General features: G+C 45.0%; 1 protein-coding gene across 4 annotated transcripts in view; it reads left to right on the forward strand.

The window, feature by feature from the left end:
• Positions 1 to 17723, forward strand: part of SAXO4 (stabilizer of axonemal microtubules 4) — a 438314-nt gene that overhangs the window by 162508 nt on the left and 258083 nt on the right. For all 4 annotated transcript variants that reach the window (XM_069623878.1, XM_069623881.1, XM_069623879.1 and 1 more), the window contains one exon: positions 14021 to 14138. In XM_069623878.1, coding sequence (XP_069479979.1) covers positions 14021 to 14138 — 118 coding nt within the window. The remainder of the gene's footprint in view (positions 1 to 14020; positions 14139 to 17723) is intronic.

The raw sequence follows: 17723 nt of genomic DNA on the forward strand, positions 1-17723 counted from the left end.
ATTCACTGTGATGTTGCCCTCCATTCTTGCTGCATGCTAAATGTTATGTTTTGATCTGTATGAAGTTAAGAGCAACAAGAATGTATCCAGGCCTTTCCCCTGGTTCTCTCCTCCTAGGGCTCACTCTATGGATATGATCAATTCCAAAGCCCTCCGGCGGTACTTCCGTTAGTAAGTTTCCAAAACATTGTTGAACCGTGCCCTTTAAATCCGCCTCCAGAACTGAGTCACTTAAGCCTTTCACCCTAATAATAATAGGTTATGTGAGGCTCTGGCCAATTGGTCTAATAGTTCACTATTCTGGCTTACTTCATCCGATATCTCTGCTAGGCCTTGCTCAGTTACATCCAGTCTTCCACCCAGCTCTTTCATTTCACCCTTGACTTCCGTCAATTAATTTCTTAGGTCCTCTCTTAATGCGGTAAACTGTTGTTGAAAGTTATTTGTAATTCTTCCTTCCATTTAGCTAAGGCATTCTTTCAAATCCTCCTTGTTAAAAGCCATTTCCCCACTCTCCATGGTATCCCCTTTCTGTTATTCTACCTCTTTCTTAGCCTCTGTCTTTGCCTCCCCACTCTGTTTCCAACAACGCTCTATTTGTCCTTCCTGGTCTGCTTGGGGTTGTCTTCTTTTTTCCGATATGCCCTTTTCCTTGGGTCTTGGTATCTGGGAGGCATCACCCACTTATATAAAATATGCTTTCCTCCACGTCTCTCATCCTAAGGGAATCTTCCCCTCCAGGGTATGAGTCGATTCTTCCCTTCTCAATATATTATAGTTTTGCCACTTTAAATTATTAACTCAATTGCCTGTTTAATTAGTGCTCTAATTGTCTCTGTGCGCCTAGGGCTCTTCTCCTACTCCTACCTTTCAGCCTCACCACAGTCATTTATCATAGCTGGCTCTAACTATTTTGTCTTAGGAATACCTCCAATTTTAGGCCCTTTGTTTGTTTCTTCCGGATTGCCCTCCCTCCATTATGGGGGAATTCTTCCTAATAGTTGCACCAATTTCTTAATGTACCAGCAGTTCTTCAGTTTCCAAGGCTCCTACGGGTAACCAAACTGGCCCTTTGTCCTTATCTCCCTCTCTCCACCTCTTACCACCATTAACTGTGTGGCATCAGACTGGGGGATGCACCTACAATATACTGTAAGTGTAGTCTCTGCTGTTGTACCTTCCGCACATTCGCGAGCGCTAGCCTTACCAGGATTATTCTATTGGGGATGTATCCTGTGCTGCTGAGTTTTAAGTGTCCCTGTGAAGCCGTATCCAAGGCCCGGAAGGCCTTCTTGCTCTTCCTCCCGCAGTCTCTCAGCGCCGGCGTGCGCCTTCCTTTAGCAGCTCTGCATATGGGCCACGCCCTGTTCTCCTCACAGACTGAAGCTTTTCCTGGCTTTCTCCTCAGCCGCCAAAGCTTTTCCTGCACCCAGGGGTGGGAGGACTGACAGTGCCCACTATGGTTTGCCTGCTTCTTCCTTCTAGTGAGGGTTTCACCAGCTTTCGCCTTCCTTCAACGGATCTTCATGTGGGCTGACGGCACATTCTCCACACCAGCTGTGACTTTACCCTTGTGCAAAGGGGAGGGGGCGAGCAAATCACCCAGCAGTTTTCTTGCTTGCCTCCTCTTCTTACGGGTTCTCGCATTGTCACCCAGCCCTTATAGCCCATTTGGTGCCTCGTCAATGAAGCAACAATCTGGGTTTCCGGGCCTAGGTTTCAATGTCATGGACCTTCCTTTTATTAATCCCAGAGACAACATACTCAAAATTCCCTGATCACTGGATCAGGTTCACCCTCCCCATTCCCATGTGCCAAGACCGTAGATGCTACCTTTTGACTCTCTTTCTGGTGCATTTTACTCTCTTATACCAGATCATTGCCTGTTGAAAGGTACCCCATTCTTTTGGTCAGTGGGTTCACTGTCCTTCACACCACGAGAAAGACACTACTTTTTTCCCTTGCCTTTGGAAGGTGTTCTTTCTGTAGTCCCTGGTTCCAGTTTACTGCATCAACCTGGAAGCTATCAAGGTAAGGAGTACAGGAACTCTTCAATAGGTATAGTGCTTATATATCATTACCTGTTAATGGTGGTGTTAAAGGAATGAGCAAATTCTAAAACAGTTATTTTTGTTCTTCTGGGCGACCTCGTTTGTAACCGCTATTGAATGTGAAAAATTCAATACTCCTACTAATAGCTATGAAGGGATTGGGTGGGCCAACGTCAGAAAGACTCCTTTCAAGTAACCTTTCATGGACCTTTTAACAGTATAAATGTGACTTCATCTATTGAAGGCGGCCATTCCCCAAAATGCAGATCCCAAACCCAGAATAAATGGACACACCCCCGTAGGGAATGAGACCAGGAGAAAGATTGCAAGTTGAACAAAGTTTATATCAGGTAAATGATGCACGCAGAGCACACATCACGACATACAGTGTAACATAGCCACGTGCATTGGTGGCCCCCTATGGCTCAGTATGTAACAACAAACAGTGCCATACTCCAATTGGTTGCTGCAGCCAGTGGCGTCGCCAGGAATCAAATTTAGGAGGGGCACAGAGGGGGCTAAAGACAAAAGTAGGGGGGCACAGACAAAAGTTGGGGGAGAACATGGTCACTGGTCGTCTTAGGCATGGGGGCACAAGGGGGCGCACAGGGTTTCACAGGGGGGCCCGACCCCCCCATACCCTCCCTAGCGACGCCACTGGCTGCAGCTTGGGCGGTCTGTGGGCACATGGATCAGCTGGGCTCATCTCCGCGGGGTGAAGGTCAGGCTGGGTCCAGAAGATGCAATTGTTCTAGCTAATCTAAACTACACAATAATTATTGGCATACAAAGAGTAATGCAGGGTATAAAACTTATACCGGAATGAGGGGTCGCTCATAAATTGTGGGCAAACATATACACATTCCTAACCCAGGTCTTTGTGGGGCAGGGGTGCGGTGGTCCTTCTTCCCAGCTGCCTTATCTAGGGGTTTCGATCTGAGATTTATTCGCCCTGGTGCCTCATGGTTCAAACGAATGGGTTGATAGGTGTTAGTCCATGGAGTCTATACAATCACACAGTATTAAGTATATTGGGGGCAATCTAGGGTGGTCTGTGGGGAAGGGTCTCACCAACTGCTACATGAAAGGAGAATAGAGGGGCAAAAGGTTGTGCAGTCAATAATTTCTAAAGGTGGGGGTCGAAGGAGCAGGAGCAGGTTTGTGGAGACGGATGAGTACCTGAGTCAAGATTCTCCCCGGTCACACGCAGGGCAATGAGCTCAGAGGAAGAAAAAGAATACTGTTTCTGTTTGCAACAATTCATGCCCGGGTCCTCCAATGAGGAAAGGGGCATTGCGGCGCAGACAGGGGAGGAGGTGGTGTCAGGGCTGGCTGTGCGCGGCGCTGGACGAGGGGAGAGAAGGCTTCTTATAGATCATTGTGCGGCCTAGTAAAAAGATGGAGTCTGAGGTGGTACAAAATGGAGTTTGAGTGTATCATCCAATGGCTTCCTTCCACTGTCGTCAGAGGAAAGACAAGGGGGACGTCTCCCCGCGATGAGATGAGCAATAGGCTTCTTTCATGCGGAATGTACAGTGGGGCAAAAAGACCCTTCCTCCCTTACATTCCCCACTTTCATTACTCCTAATGTAACAAATAACCTTGGTTGTTTGTGCGCCTATTCTCTTCTGCCTCCATTACTGCTTCATCCCAAGCTGTAGTTCCTTTTATTGGCATCCAAGCCCTGCACACAGATCTCAGGCTTTGACCCCTTCTTGCGTATTCATCAGGAGTACAGGTCATATAGATACACCCACCATCGACCCGCTGAATCTACCCACATCTCCTTATACCATTCTAGTTCATGGGGCTCCTTGATAGTTGTATGCCACAAATTATCCACTCTGTCCGCTGTGTTGTACACTGCTGTCATGCAGTATTTGGGCTCCTGGTTGTCTCCTGTTTGCACTTGTATGTCTTTCACGTCATGAGGCACCTTTGTTGGGCTGCCCATTGTCACCATCATCATTGCACTACTAGGCGTGGATTTTGCACAGCATCGAACCCCTACATGGCACACACAGAAAATCAGCAGCAAAAATACTATGATTGGTACTAGTAGCTTCATTGCAGTCCTGAACCAGGATGGTACAAAGTCAAAAACTGTGCTGAACCAGTCACTTTGCTGCACACTACCTTCCTTCTTCATGCTTTTGCCGAAGTTGTGTACTACACTTATCACGTGTGATAATGTCTCATTGTCGGCATCTGCAGAAGGCACGAATGTGCAACATGCACTCCCAATTTATCGGCAAACACTGCCTTCCATTGCTGTGAGGAGGTCCAAGACATAACGGTTTTGCAAGGTCATCAACTGGAGGGCTCTGAGTTCCACCTTGATGACATTAAACCCTTCTTCATTGTCGTTTGCTAACTGGATAAGCTCCCACCTCACTATTTGTAACCATTTGGTGTTTGCTCGTGCCTGGATGCTTGGTATGAGTGATGCAAAACATTTCTCTGCTGAGTTGAACAGCTTAAACTGGTCCGGTATTTGTGGCAAAAGTTCAGAAGAGTCTTTAGAGAGGTAATTTGATGCCCTTCTTTTGCATGACACTCTGTCTGGTAGCTTAACCTCCGACAACACATTGTATGTGGGGGGTTCTTCGGTTGTTGACTGGGGTGCTGGAGGCATTCTGGCGAGCACCCTCTCCCCCAGGACATGACTCTCCGGAATCACCGTCAGGGCCGAATGCAGCGTGGCCTGGGCACAAGTACCTCTCCATGACAGTGGGAGGGAAGTGTTTTGTTGCAATGTTTGTTTGACCGCATGGTCACCTTCCCTTCTCCATGGATACAAAGTTCGTATTGCACTTTGATGTAATGTAGGCTTGGCTTGAAAGTGACATCACTGGCTCCCTGAATGTGGTGATGTCAGTATGCAGTGTTTGTGTGCTGTGAGGTCACTGTGGAATGTCAGTGTCTGTGTTATGATCTGAACTGGTGTCCCATGTGGGACAGTTGGAAGGTGCTTGCTAGGCTGATGAGACGTGCCAATGTTTTCCTATGAACTATCTTGCCAATAAACTTGCATAGTCTTACCTGCTGGTCCAGGTGTGTTGTGTACACTGCTACTTCATTACACACTTCACTTAGGATCTTGATCGGCTTTTCGAGAGGTGTTACCCATGTCAGTTTGGCAATGTGCTGAGAACAAACCTGAATGCATGTTTTCTTGACCCATTGACATTTTTCTTCTGACAGTCCTCGTAGTGCTTCCGCCTTGCACATCACTGTGTCCTCTTGCCATTTGTTTTCAGCAAACATTGTCCCTTTTATGACAAAATAATGATTATTTTACACACAGTACTCCTTGAGGCTTGCTGTAGCAGGTTTTCACGTTCTGGAGCAGTTGTAATGCAACTGTGTGTACTTGGAAGGTACTTCGAATTCTACAAAGTGCAAGATGAGGCATCTGCTATGGGGGTTCCCTGGGGAATTGGAACCTTAGGTATTCCTGATGCGTGAGGTATCAGGGAACACACATAGCAACTCTCATTAGTTGCTTGTTTACCCATGGTGCTCATATCAGAGTACCATTTGTTAGACTTATCTGGGTGACGGGGGTCTTCCACTGCATCCAACCCCAGGCCATGGTATGCATCATACCTTTTCTGCTCCGCCTCCCTTTCCGTCTGTTACTCCGCCCTAGACCATTGTGTAGCTTCATAATTCTTTGATAGCGAATAGGAAAAATTCCTAAAATCATCTTTTCATTTTGACCATGATTATTTTGCCAATACTGTGTGGTAAAATGGGTGTTTGGCGTGGGTGTTTGGGACCTAAAGTGCATGTAATTGCTGTTTAAGGTAGGTTCAAAGGTTGTTAGTGGGTGAGCATATGACAACATTAATACATCAGAAATTAGAGTATCTTCATTGTAAGCATTAAGTACATTTTCATCGGTATTCATTATTGAATATTCAACCTGTGGGGCTTTTATTGTACGATTTTTGTGCAGAGGGGTAAGGTTCTTGGAGACATTGTGGGCCCACATCAATTTCAACCCATCCCATTCTAAGTGGGTTCCTTTTTGCACCAGTTTTGCCCCATTCCCCCCTTCTTTTATGCCCTCTAAAATAACAAATATGGACCAGTAAAGTGCTAGGCACAATAATATAGTTGAAAAAACAATGGCCGTGAAGTAGAGGCCACATTCATACGAATACGCTGTAGTAGCACTAACACTTCCCCTACTGCTAACTATGTTTGTAGCATTGTCATTGAGAGCCCTCATTTCTGCCATGTTTGTACCTACAGAGTGAAATATAATGGGTGAAGTGCACTTTCAGTTATGCAAAACAAACTTTATTCCATTAAAATAAAAGAGAGAGAGAGAGAGAGAGAGACAGAGACAGAGACATGTATATCCAATTAATCATCGTTCAATTTTATCTCCTCATTAATCATTTAGTCGTACTTTTATTTACACTTTTACATATTGCTAATATTTTCATATATTTTGTTTCTGCTCAGTGAATCCCTTCAGGACACAGCCGCTTCCTGTTCATTTGGCTGTTCCCCTTCTGGCAGTACGCTGCCATGTGCTTTTCTAACATCCAAGAGGTGTATCCAATATTTCAGGCCCTTAACCTTCACTGGAGAGGGGGTGCAATATACCACCTTGTAAGGGCCATGTAATCTTGGAGAATGCCATCTCCTCACAAAACTTCGAACATACACCAACTCCCTGGGCATTCATTTTGTTATGGGGCTGTCTGTTTCTGCAGAGTTCGTGTCAGTTTCACTTTCCCTTGTGAAGGGTGGGGCCACCTGCTGAGCTATACTTGCACTTCCTGATCTAGAGAGAGGATGGTACCTGGTAATATTTCAGGGGCAGTTTCGAGGGAAAACAAAGTCAGAAGGTACTCTCCATTTCTTTTGTGTTATTTTGGGCACCACTCTTGCCAGGACCTGTATCCCATACACAAACATGTCTGCATAGGTGGGCAACCCTCGGACTGCTATTTCATTTGCTATCGTGTTAATCAACAGCATTGCCCGGAGGGGGCATATTCCCGGCATTGAACAGACTATACCTCTTTCAGTGAAGGAAATAGTCATATTGAGCTTGCTAAGAAGGTCCCTCCCCAGCAGGTTTATCGGTGCTGTTTTCCCCCTTATATCAAATCCTTCGTGTATGGAACCGTGACCACAGCCCCAGAAAATCCCTGCATTTCCAAATTTTTGCCCGACAGCGGAAACCTGCCTTCCATTAGGCAGGATTTTTCCACTCCTGAGTCCACCATGAAGATGAACTGTGTGTCTCATATCTCCACCCCCACAAGTGGTTCCTTGTCTGGACATAGGGTGGTTGATAGGACTGGACACACAAGTGCTCTCTGTGGGCTGTCCTAGTCTGGGTGTGTGTTTGTTCCCAGGAAAGAAAAGGCGTTTTCCCCAATCATGGCTGTTCTCTGAAACGGTGCTGGTGTGCCATTGGCGGTGGTGGCGAAAGGATTACTGGGTGTGTTCCCTAGTTGACTTTGATGTGTTAATTGTTGTTGTGTCCCCTCCGGGGGTGCCCAGGGCCCTTGTGTGAACCGGGCATCAGTTTGTTCTTCCTGTCTGTAACCTTCCATGGGCAGTCCATACGGGCTTCCTGGGTGGGGATGACCATATAGCTGTTCATTATTGAACCTTTGTGTGTTTGGTTAATACGCCATGGGACGAGTGTGACATTCCCTTGTAAAATGGCCCCACTACCACATGACCAAAATGCCACTTGACCCCCTGCTCTGGGCCGTTGTCCTCCGTAGCCCCCTCTCTGTCCCCTGTACCCAACCCTTCCTCTTCTAGGTCTTCCTTGCCACTGGGGCCCTCCGTATTGCTCCTCTCCAGCTAATTGTTCTTGCCTGTTTGCTGCACAGGTGGCTTCCATTCTAGCATGTAGTGCTATTGGCTCCTCCTCCCGTCTCCCAGTTGTTCTGTGGGTAGGGCGGCTGTTACTGCTGCAACCTTCACCACCTTATTTTGTACGAGTTTTGCTTCGTCTGCCAAACTTTTCTGTGCAATTTCTTTCTGCCTTTCTTTGATCCTCCTACAATGGTGTACTTTGATGCTTTGTATTTCTGGCCAACCTTTGGCTTCTATCCGAGCAATTTTATCTAAGGCCTTCTGCACCTCCTTCGGGAGGCCTCTTTTGATAATGAAGTAAAAGCAGGAGGTTGACTAGTCCCAGGCAGTGCCCGTGTCCGCCCTCCACATATCCTGCACCCGAAGAATGAACTGCACAGCATCTTCTCCGTCTCCCATTGTGCATTGCATTACATTGCATTACTGAGTGTAAATCGGGGGTGTCAGGGAAGGTTCTCCGCAGTGCATCCCACACCTGTGCTCTCACATTATTGAATGATGCCCCATCGTGCCGGTCACAGTCCATTGATACTCCCGGGAACCCTGCCTTTACCCACACTCCATCTGTTTGATCACCCACTGCAGATACTAGCAAGCTCTTAACATCCCCTATAGCTTAAGGGACCCCTGCAGTGTTTTTCTCAAAGGCATATATCCATTTTCCCGCCCCTCCCCGGAGAGCGGGGGTAGCGCCTTCAACAAATTTGTTTTATCCATCAACGCCCAGGGCACGTAGTGAGGCCTTCCCGCCCCTTTGTGGATGAGAGGCATCTGTAGATTTGTTCTCCCCCTCCCTTTACTTACCTTTGCTCCTTTTTTCTTTGACAGTGCCATTCTCCCCATCCTGTTCCAGAGCCTTCATTGCCACCCTGCCTCCTCCCCTCCCACCTGTGGTGGCAGATACTGTACTTGCACGCCCACTCCTGTCGCTCCTTCCTCATACTCATCAATATCGCTCCAACATTCTTCTTCCCTATTGGATGTCACACTACTTTGTCCCGCACTTACCTGCTCACCTTCCTGCTCTACTTGTATTATTTTAACCGGGGTACTATCAATACGGAAGAGGAAGTTCCCGGACTTCCATTCATCTTCTGTTATCATGGAAGGGTTGTTCGATGGTGGCGGCGGCGGTGTCTGCCCTCCTCCTTGCAGCGGTAGTGTGTCGTCACACAAGGCTCTTAGTCGGGACAATTCCACTTGGGTATTGGTGATGTGAACTTCTATATTTCGGGTGATGCGACCCATGTGGGCTGGGGGTGTGCTTGTTGGGCCATATGGACTCTTAAGGTCATAAGGGGGAGGGGGGCTACTGCCGGTGTAGTTGGTGCACTTGGTCAGGGTAAATACAGCGGGTCACAATATCCTTCAGCAGGTTTTGTCAGCAACAGGTACAACTTTTTAGGTTCCTCTCCTTCCTTCTCCCCCCCACCCCCCTCCTCCTCGGTTGTGGCCACTGCAGGCTGTGACTCCCTTTCCATATTTTTCACAGGAGGTGTTTCTTCAAACATCCTCCAGCGGTCCAATACTTGCCTTCTATTTTGGAGCTGCTTCCCTTTGTATTTGGCCATTAAGTATGTTGTCACAAGATCCAAAACTGTCTTATTCAAAGACCCTCCTTCTGGCCATATTTGAGATGACCCTTCCCCCTTAATCTCTGTTAGTCATTGCCCGTGGTACTTCTTTATTTTCTCACTATACAAGGGGAGGTGTTGGCAGATGTGCAGGAGTGGTGTATCTGCTCCCATACTTCCTTCCCATTGTCTGGGTGTGTGCGTGCGTGCGTGTGTACGTACGTGTGTGCGTCAGTTACCCCTGTCAGTGCATTAATCATTTTATATCTCTAGCATAAAACCTTTCAAATTGAATTTCAAAACATTTTGTTCACACCTTATTTCACTTTTCACCACTTCATCGGGAAAACACAAAAAAAACGTAGAAACATAAACCGCTTAACACGTTGACCTGACAACGGAAAACATGAAACATGTATTTTAGAGTAACCCTTTATGTTCTCAATCCTTGTTCAAGAATGCAACATTTTCCCCTCCATTTACACCCCGCATTCACTGCACCCTGGCCCCTTCTGGGCCAAAAACAACTTTTATCGCCACCAAAAGAAAAGATTGCTACTATTTTCTGAGTCTACTCAATATACACGACTTGTACTTATTCCTTTTTCCTCACTTATAATCCTGCACTGGTCGAGACAGTACTATGCAGCGCCGCCTTCCACCCCCTTCCGGAGCTAGGTTCCCGTATCTCCTCTTATTTCCCCCCCTTATATATAAAAAAACCTAATGGCCATATGAAGAAGAAAAACACCTTAATCAGCAATCGCGCAATCTCACTCGCACCCAACCCACAAGCTATTCCCCTGCTTTTACCCAGGCCTTTAAGGGGGCAGGGGTGCGGTGGTCCTTCTTCCGAGCTGCCTTATCTAGGGGTTTCGATCTGAGATTTATTCGTCCTTGGTACCTCATGGTTCAAAGAAATGGGTTGATAGGTGTTAGTCCATGGAGAATATATGATCACACAGGATTAGGTATATTGGGGGCAATCTAGGGTGGTCCGTGGGGAAGGGTCTCATCAACTGCTACATGAAAGGAGAATAGAGGTGCAAAAGGTTGTGCAGGCAATAATTTCTAAAGGTGGGGTTCGAAGGAGCAGGTTTGTGGAGACGGAAGAGTACCCAAGTCAAGATTCGCCCCTGACACATGCAGGGCAATGAGCTCAGAGGAAGAGAAAAAATACTGTTTCTGTTTGCAACAATTCGCGCCTGGACTTCTGTGAAAAAATGGCCGGTGCAGCGCAGACAGGGGAGGAGGTGGTGGGGGTGTCAGGGCTGGCTGTGCGCAGCGCTGGACGAGGGGGGAGAAGACTTCGTGGAGATCATTGTGTGTCCTAGTAAAAAGATGGAGTCTGAGGTGGCACAAAATGGAGTCTGAGTGTATCATCCAATGGCTTCCTTCGACTGTCATCAGAGGAAAGACAAGGGGGACGTCTCCACATGATGGGATGAGCAATAGACTTCTTTCATGCGGAATGTACAGTGGGGGCAAAAAGACCCTTCCTCCCTTTCAACATATATCATTGAGACCTACAGTTCTGTCACAAGCGCATCTTATCTTGATGCTCAGAATTTTTTGTACCCTAAATGAAACTCATTCTTTAAAGTCCTCAAGTTCTGCTACTTGTTGCCACTATAACACAGACGTGGGCAACTTATTGCGTATGATTTCTATGTCCAGTTTCAAATGAATTCTGGATTAAAGTTTGGAAAATAATAACTACGTGTATTCAGATTTCTGTTCTTGGTAAAGCTGATGCTATTAGTTAATCTTTTCTGTTTGCAAGAAATTTCAGTTAATTTTGTCATGTCTGCCGGAATTAATTCAATTATCGCAAACTGGAAAACAGTCATTTGCTTCCTGATGATCACTCCTGGTGGGTGTCGGTTAACTTTTCTAGGAGAGGTTCATTGTTGTATTAAAGATTGATGAGCCAACGTAAATAAGATTCTATTTTCTGGAAACCACAAACTCACTGTTTTTCTAAGGATTCTTCAATGTCCTGATTATTAGTAGTTCATGTTTTACAATGTAGGTAAGCTTTTGATCTCAAAACAACTACCTATTAATATCTTTTTTTTGTGATCCATATATATAATATTAATGATTAAACATGATTATATATTTAGTATTGATACATCACATCAATTTCAAATATTAGTCTATTAGAGCACCAAGTGTTAAATTTGATTTAGATGAGCATTGCTAGACAAATAGGAAAGTTATAATACTTATCATGTCCATTATATGTATTCATTTTAGACTAATTGTATTAACAATATTCTGATTGTAACAGAAGTCAAAAGAGTTGTTTGACTATTTTTATTTTATTTGTCCCTGTCCTTTCCTCCATTTCCTGTTTTTTTAGTGTTTCAGTCCTGTACTCTATGTATTCCCCTCTTCCCACTTTTTTCTTTCTTCCTTTCTTTCTTTTTGTTCTGTCAAACGTTGGAAAATATATTAAGGTATTGATTTTGTTTGTTTCATGGAATAGTAATGTTTATTTATTCCAATAAAGATTTGCACTGACAAAAAGAGCTGGCCAGTAGCAATTTGCTGCGTTCAAGACTCAGAATTACAGACATTGATATTGTGTTCTTTTTTGGTTGATAAATCATAAAAATGTGTGCATGTGGCAGTTACAAGTAGTTAATCTTCTCCCCATGGCGGCAGGCACTGCATACTAAAGATCCAGTCAGGTTTGACAAAGGGACATTCAGAGGTAAAGCAAAACCCAATGTCTAAAATGTATCCACAGGGGACAGAATGAAATGAAAGACATCATGTGTGGTGTGTACAAAAGAGTTTAAATAGCACCCACATATTGTTAAACAAATCCAAGGATCACTTACCTGAATTGTTCATCTGATTCCATCAGCTAGAAGCTACATATGTGGAAAACAGCTCTGGACAAACATTGTAATTCTAGTTATGCAGGCACCTAAATACAACTTGGAATAATAACTGAGGCAAATTACTTACAGTAACAAATGCTAAGGACAGCTGACAATCTCTACAAAAGGTAACTGAATGAAGGAGTTGACAGCTAAACACTTACAAAATGCTATGTATTAAGTACACAAGACTGGATTGAAGACTAAAAAGATAGAGAAATCTGAAATTAATTGTTGTGGCAGTATTTAAGCACAAGCAATTTCAGTTACCAGAGCTAAATGGGTGCATTACCTGGGCAACAGCAAAAGGTAAACAGGGTTGTTAGAAGGCAGCAAACATCTGACAAGTGCCCTCATTATGGGGTTGCCGGAAAACCCGTCCGTAGGTGGCAGATTTCCAGCAATCTCGTAACTGCTGTACTGCCGCCTGATATCCCAGTGCCACCTGGATATTACAAGTGGTGGCGGTAACAGTTATTCCCCATTTCCATGGAGTCCAGGTGGACTCCATGGAAATAGGTGCACGGAAGCACCGGCACTGTTGCTAACGGTGCCAGTGCTTCCGTGACAACCATGCCCGTAGGGGCCTGCCGGGTGATCCGTTGTCGTATGGCTGTCTGGGAAGGGTGCCGGTACGTTGCTGTCTGCACCCTTATTTCCGGTCCCCCCATACTTGTAATGAAGCCCAATGTCTGGTACACAGAAGCACAGCCACCCGAATTAATCTTAGAGGCATCACAATAAAAAGCCTGGAAGAACAAGTACAGGTTAACCCTAAAAAGAACTTAGAAATACAATACTGTAGCAGTATAGCTGTATGGCTTAGAAACACTAAAAGGTCCCAAAGATCCAGGCAAACTAGTCTGAAGTCATTAGACACAGGACAAGAGCAAAGATTATCAAAACCAAAAGATCAAATAAACCTGAGCCTATGTCATACCTATCACATTAGACAAATAGAGTCAAGTGTTAGTCTCTGCCACAAGTGAACCTATCACACCTCTCACTGAAACGAACATACACTGTGGCATTCTAAACTAAGATTCAAGGATCGAGTTTGTTGAACTCAGCAATATTAAATCAAGAACTGTCTAGATATGTTTTTTATATTCAAGCCACTACATATTTCTGCATCGAAGACTGGATTCCATTTCTATAACCAATGTCATCACAGCTTTCAACATTCAAGAGGCCTTTGCAAGGCATGGTTTGCATGCTGAACCATGGCACATTGCACACGTCCCAGACACCCAACTGGTGGCCAGGATATTAACCACAGACATCAGTGTGAGTGATCTATCTGTATTCTATACATGTGTAAATACAATGGCTATTCTAACTGTATTATAAGCCCCTGACCATGTGGTGTCTCATATAAGGAGCCTAGAGATGTCTTACTATGGTGGATCACATTAGCTTTTATACCATCCATAAGGAACCTGGCTGCATTTTGCTTTAGACGCTAATAAGAGCACTAGCTGTTTCCCATCTCTCTTGTAATCTCCTGACTGTGACACTCACTAATGTTAAGATCCTATGGTGCCATTCCTAATTTAAGGTGTTGGATGTGTTCTATTTCTTCTCTTTTCATTTGTGGATTTGTATATCCGATTACTTATGTGTCACACTTGCTTCTCTTTGCACTCAGGACAAGAGGGGTTTGATCCTCGCCATGGCCGTCATTCTGGAGCCGGCTACAATTCCAACCTGCGATCTACAGTGTGCTACAATCCGAGCCTGGACAGAGTGGACAACCCTACAATGGGGTAAGTCTATACAGCCGATAATCATGTGATGAAGTAAGCAAATGCCCCCCTGAGACTCATAAATGCTGCTTTCTACTCGTGCAAAGTCTATTGCTGGCACAAGGAGAACCAGAATGCAAATGCATATGGGAAGCCCGAGTTTGTTTGGGCTAGACCGCGATAAGACATCCACATGGTTTCCTCAGCGGGTGGAGGGGGCGTGGAACTGCATTTCTCACCTCTGCATGGTTCCCCCTAAATGTCCATTGTAATATATTTCTCTGCAAGGCAGGCATGTCCTGTCTGAGAGTGATTGACTGTACCCATCTCCAGACGTGATAGTAAACTGCCCTTTCTATTTTGTTAATATAGTTATACTTTTACCTGTTATCGGCCTCTCTCAGTTGTATCTTCAAAGAGGCTTTTTTCTTTTAAGTAGTGGGGGGGATTTGGGGTCCCCCACATTTTGGCCTTTGTAAGTAAAATAAAAAATAATTCAATTAAATTTTTCCGATTACTTTTGTTCTCTTTCTATTTTACAGTAACACCATTTGCTGCCAAGATCTCATCCCATGTCTAACTGGCTTCTTAGCATGTTCTCTGTGTAAGTGTCCTTTTTTGACAGACGACCCACACATAGGCTACCTCACGTGCCGGGGGAATGTAAATCCTATGCAGTCGTGTCCCTTATTTGCGGGAATCCCACCATGTCCAATTAAAACTGAGTTGTCTTCTGCATATGCAATCAAAAAGGAAAGAGACCAGTACCTGGGGGAAGGTAGATATTATCTTCAAATGCTGTCCTTCAGACGTAGGTAAGGAGGTTTCAATATTTGACTCAGTGAGGGTGGCTGGAGGGGTTATTGAAGCCAGGCAGAAATGTGCTTCTCCAGTTTGGGGGCTTTCTGTGAATTGTTTAGTGAATATGGGTTTTGGATCTACTTGCAAACAAATACAAGGGAAGTTTACCAATGTGCATGGTGTGACCACCATCAAGCCTTTAGTACTGGCCTCCTATCTTACAAAACAAGTTTGGTTATTGCTGAAGAGGGATTGTGAGACCTCTGTTCAGGCCTTTAGAGGTGTAGTTTGAACTTGGTTTAATTAATCTTTTGTCTGAATCCCTCCCAAAAAATATGGGCTAGTATCACAGGTCCATCCTTTGGAGTTTGAGAAGTATTTCCTTCATAAACCTGGAACCAGAGGCTCTGACACCTAAGAAATTCACTTGTTTTCTGCCTGAAAGAAGCTGGTCTGATAGCACAGCGAGTAGAGCGCTTGCATTGAAATCTGTGAAGAACCTGCTGACGCAGGTTCGAATCAGCCTTTCATTCTTCCGAGGTCGATAAATAAGCACCACACACCGTGGGTAATACTAAGCAGTGTTCAGATACCTGAGGGTTCGTAGTGCTATATAGATGCTAAATTATTATTATTATTCTACTGCTCATGATTAGAATCTGCAGCGTAAAGGCAAGAACACAAAACATGATTCCAAGCAAGGTACCAGGGTGGATTCTATGGTGGAAAAGTCGGTTTCTTTAAAAAAGAGGCTTCACAAAGACAGTGTGTGCTTCCCTCACTTTCTTTTGATTGTACTCCTTCCCCAGGACTGGGCTCAGTGCAATGCATAACTTTCTCTTTGCCTGGTCAACAGTGTCAAGAAGGGTTGTGATTCCTGGTAAGGATGTGGATTTCTCTTTCTGGAGGCTCCTATCTCCTGGGATTCCAGCAAGACATTCTCTAGTGTCTTTGACCTCTCTATTCGTCAAATGCTATCACTAATAATTTAAATAATATCCAACGGCCAAGGCCTGTGATTACATCCATTCGTGGCTGCCATGCTCTATGGTACTGGCGCATTCTTCCCAAGCTCCGGACAGCGAGCAGCCTGGTTATATGCGGGTTGATTAGACCTGCTTACCTATTTCCATCTGTTATTTCTCAGATGACCAGGAGAGAAAGCTGAACAGGTCTGTTTCGGATTCCGACCATCAGCTAGATACTTTGGCCCAAACAGATTCCTAGACTTCCTCACTGATAGATTAGGGGCCTTGTGTCACTTTAGGCCCAGTTCAGGTAGGCTCCCATGTCAGGGATTCCGAAATTCGAAATTCTGAAGCTGCAACATGCAACAACTTTCCAGCAGTATTCTTGCGTGGCTTGTCACATGAGCCGGGTTCCCAACACGCTGTGAAGTAGGGAAAGCAACAGAATAAGAGTACATGAATCAACACAAAGTTAATATTTGATTCCCTGCGCCAAGTTCATGATATTCACAATTGGACGCAGAACATTTTTGCAAGAAGGTCCCTTGGTGCCATTGGAGTTCTGGAATTTGATCCATAAAGAACAACAGGTAAGTGAAAATATTTATTGCTGGCTGAAGGATTTGTTTCAGAAAAAGGTTGACTGGCTTCCAGGATATATTCCCAGAGCTCGCAGGATAACCACTTTGAAAGTAGCTTTACTATTCCTAGGTTGTCACTGAGGGGCATCAAGTGTAAACACCAAATGTGGTTGTGATGTGCTGGAATGCCCCAATACTGGTACATCTTATTTTTGTCTCAACTTTCCATACACAACTGTTGTGCCGATACGTAATGGGCTAACAAAAAATCACCCAGGGTTTCTCCAGAGGTACCATCTGAGCTTCACACCATTCGCACACTTGGTTTCAAGATGTGCAGAAGGACAGTTGTTGATACATTGCTCTCAGACCGGATGTTTAAAGCAAAGACCCGTGCTCCAGTGTTGTTGATTAGCACAAAACAAAGAGGAGTAGGTGTGGTGCTGCGGCTCCACAAGACAGGTCCCAAACCCTGCAAAGCTTTTCTTCTGCAGGGTTGCTTAAGACTCTGCAACTGTGTAGATGGAGGGCTACCCCTGAGATGAGAGAGACTTAGACTAAGTGGTCCCTCCCTAGACACTGTCTCAGAAAGCCTAGCCATTGCAGGAGCTTACCCTATAGCACACAGCCAGAATCCAGGATCAGCAATGACCCCAGAGACACTGGAAGGGGCTGTATCCTGTTGAGCCCCAGTCAGTGGAACCAAGATATACCAGGCCTGAGTGAAGTGTCCAGACAGGAAGTGATGGATTCCATGTCAGACATCAATCTGCAATGGTGCCTGGACCTCGTGTTCACCCATTAGTCGCCCATGTTGGAACCAGGGCCCTCAGATGCCCAACTAGATCACGTCCTGTGTGGACTACCTGCAAGACACCGATGTAGACGATTCTGATCAAGTGAAAGACATCTTGCACTGGATGTACATATTTCTTGTCCTTTGGTTAGGATTAGGCTGCAAGGAGGGAGGCAACCCCAAAGCAAAAGGGGTTCTTATCCCTATCATCCTTAGTACATGTAAGCAGATGTGTTCCTACCACATGCAGCTTGATATCCATGTGCTAGTTAAATAGGTTTGACAGAATCCCAGTAAACACTTGGCCTCAGACACTACTGGATAAACACATTAAATGCCTTTACACATTTGTAACATTGCCTAGATTCATGGTAAGATGTTACAGTATTCAGGCTACTGGTTTTGTTGAGGTATAAAATGTAATACTTTCTATCCTTACATTCAGGCAGGTAGTGTATTT

Source organism: Ambystoma mexicanum, chromosome 11 (genome assembly GCF_040938575.1).
Source record: "Ambystoma mexicanum isolate Mex_15411 chromosome 11, UKY_AmexF1_1, whole genome shotgun sequence".
Classification (NCBI taxonomy): Eukaryota; Metazoa; Chordata; class Amphibia; order Caudata; family Ambystomatidae; genus Ambystoma; species Ambystoma mexicanum.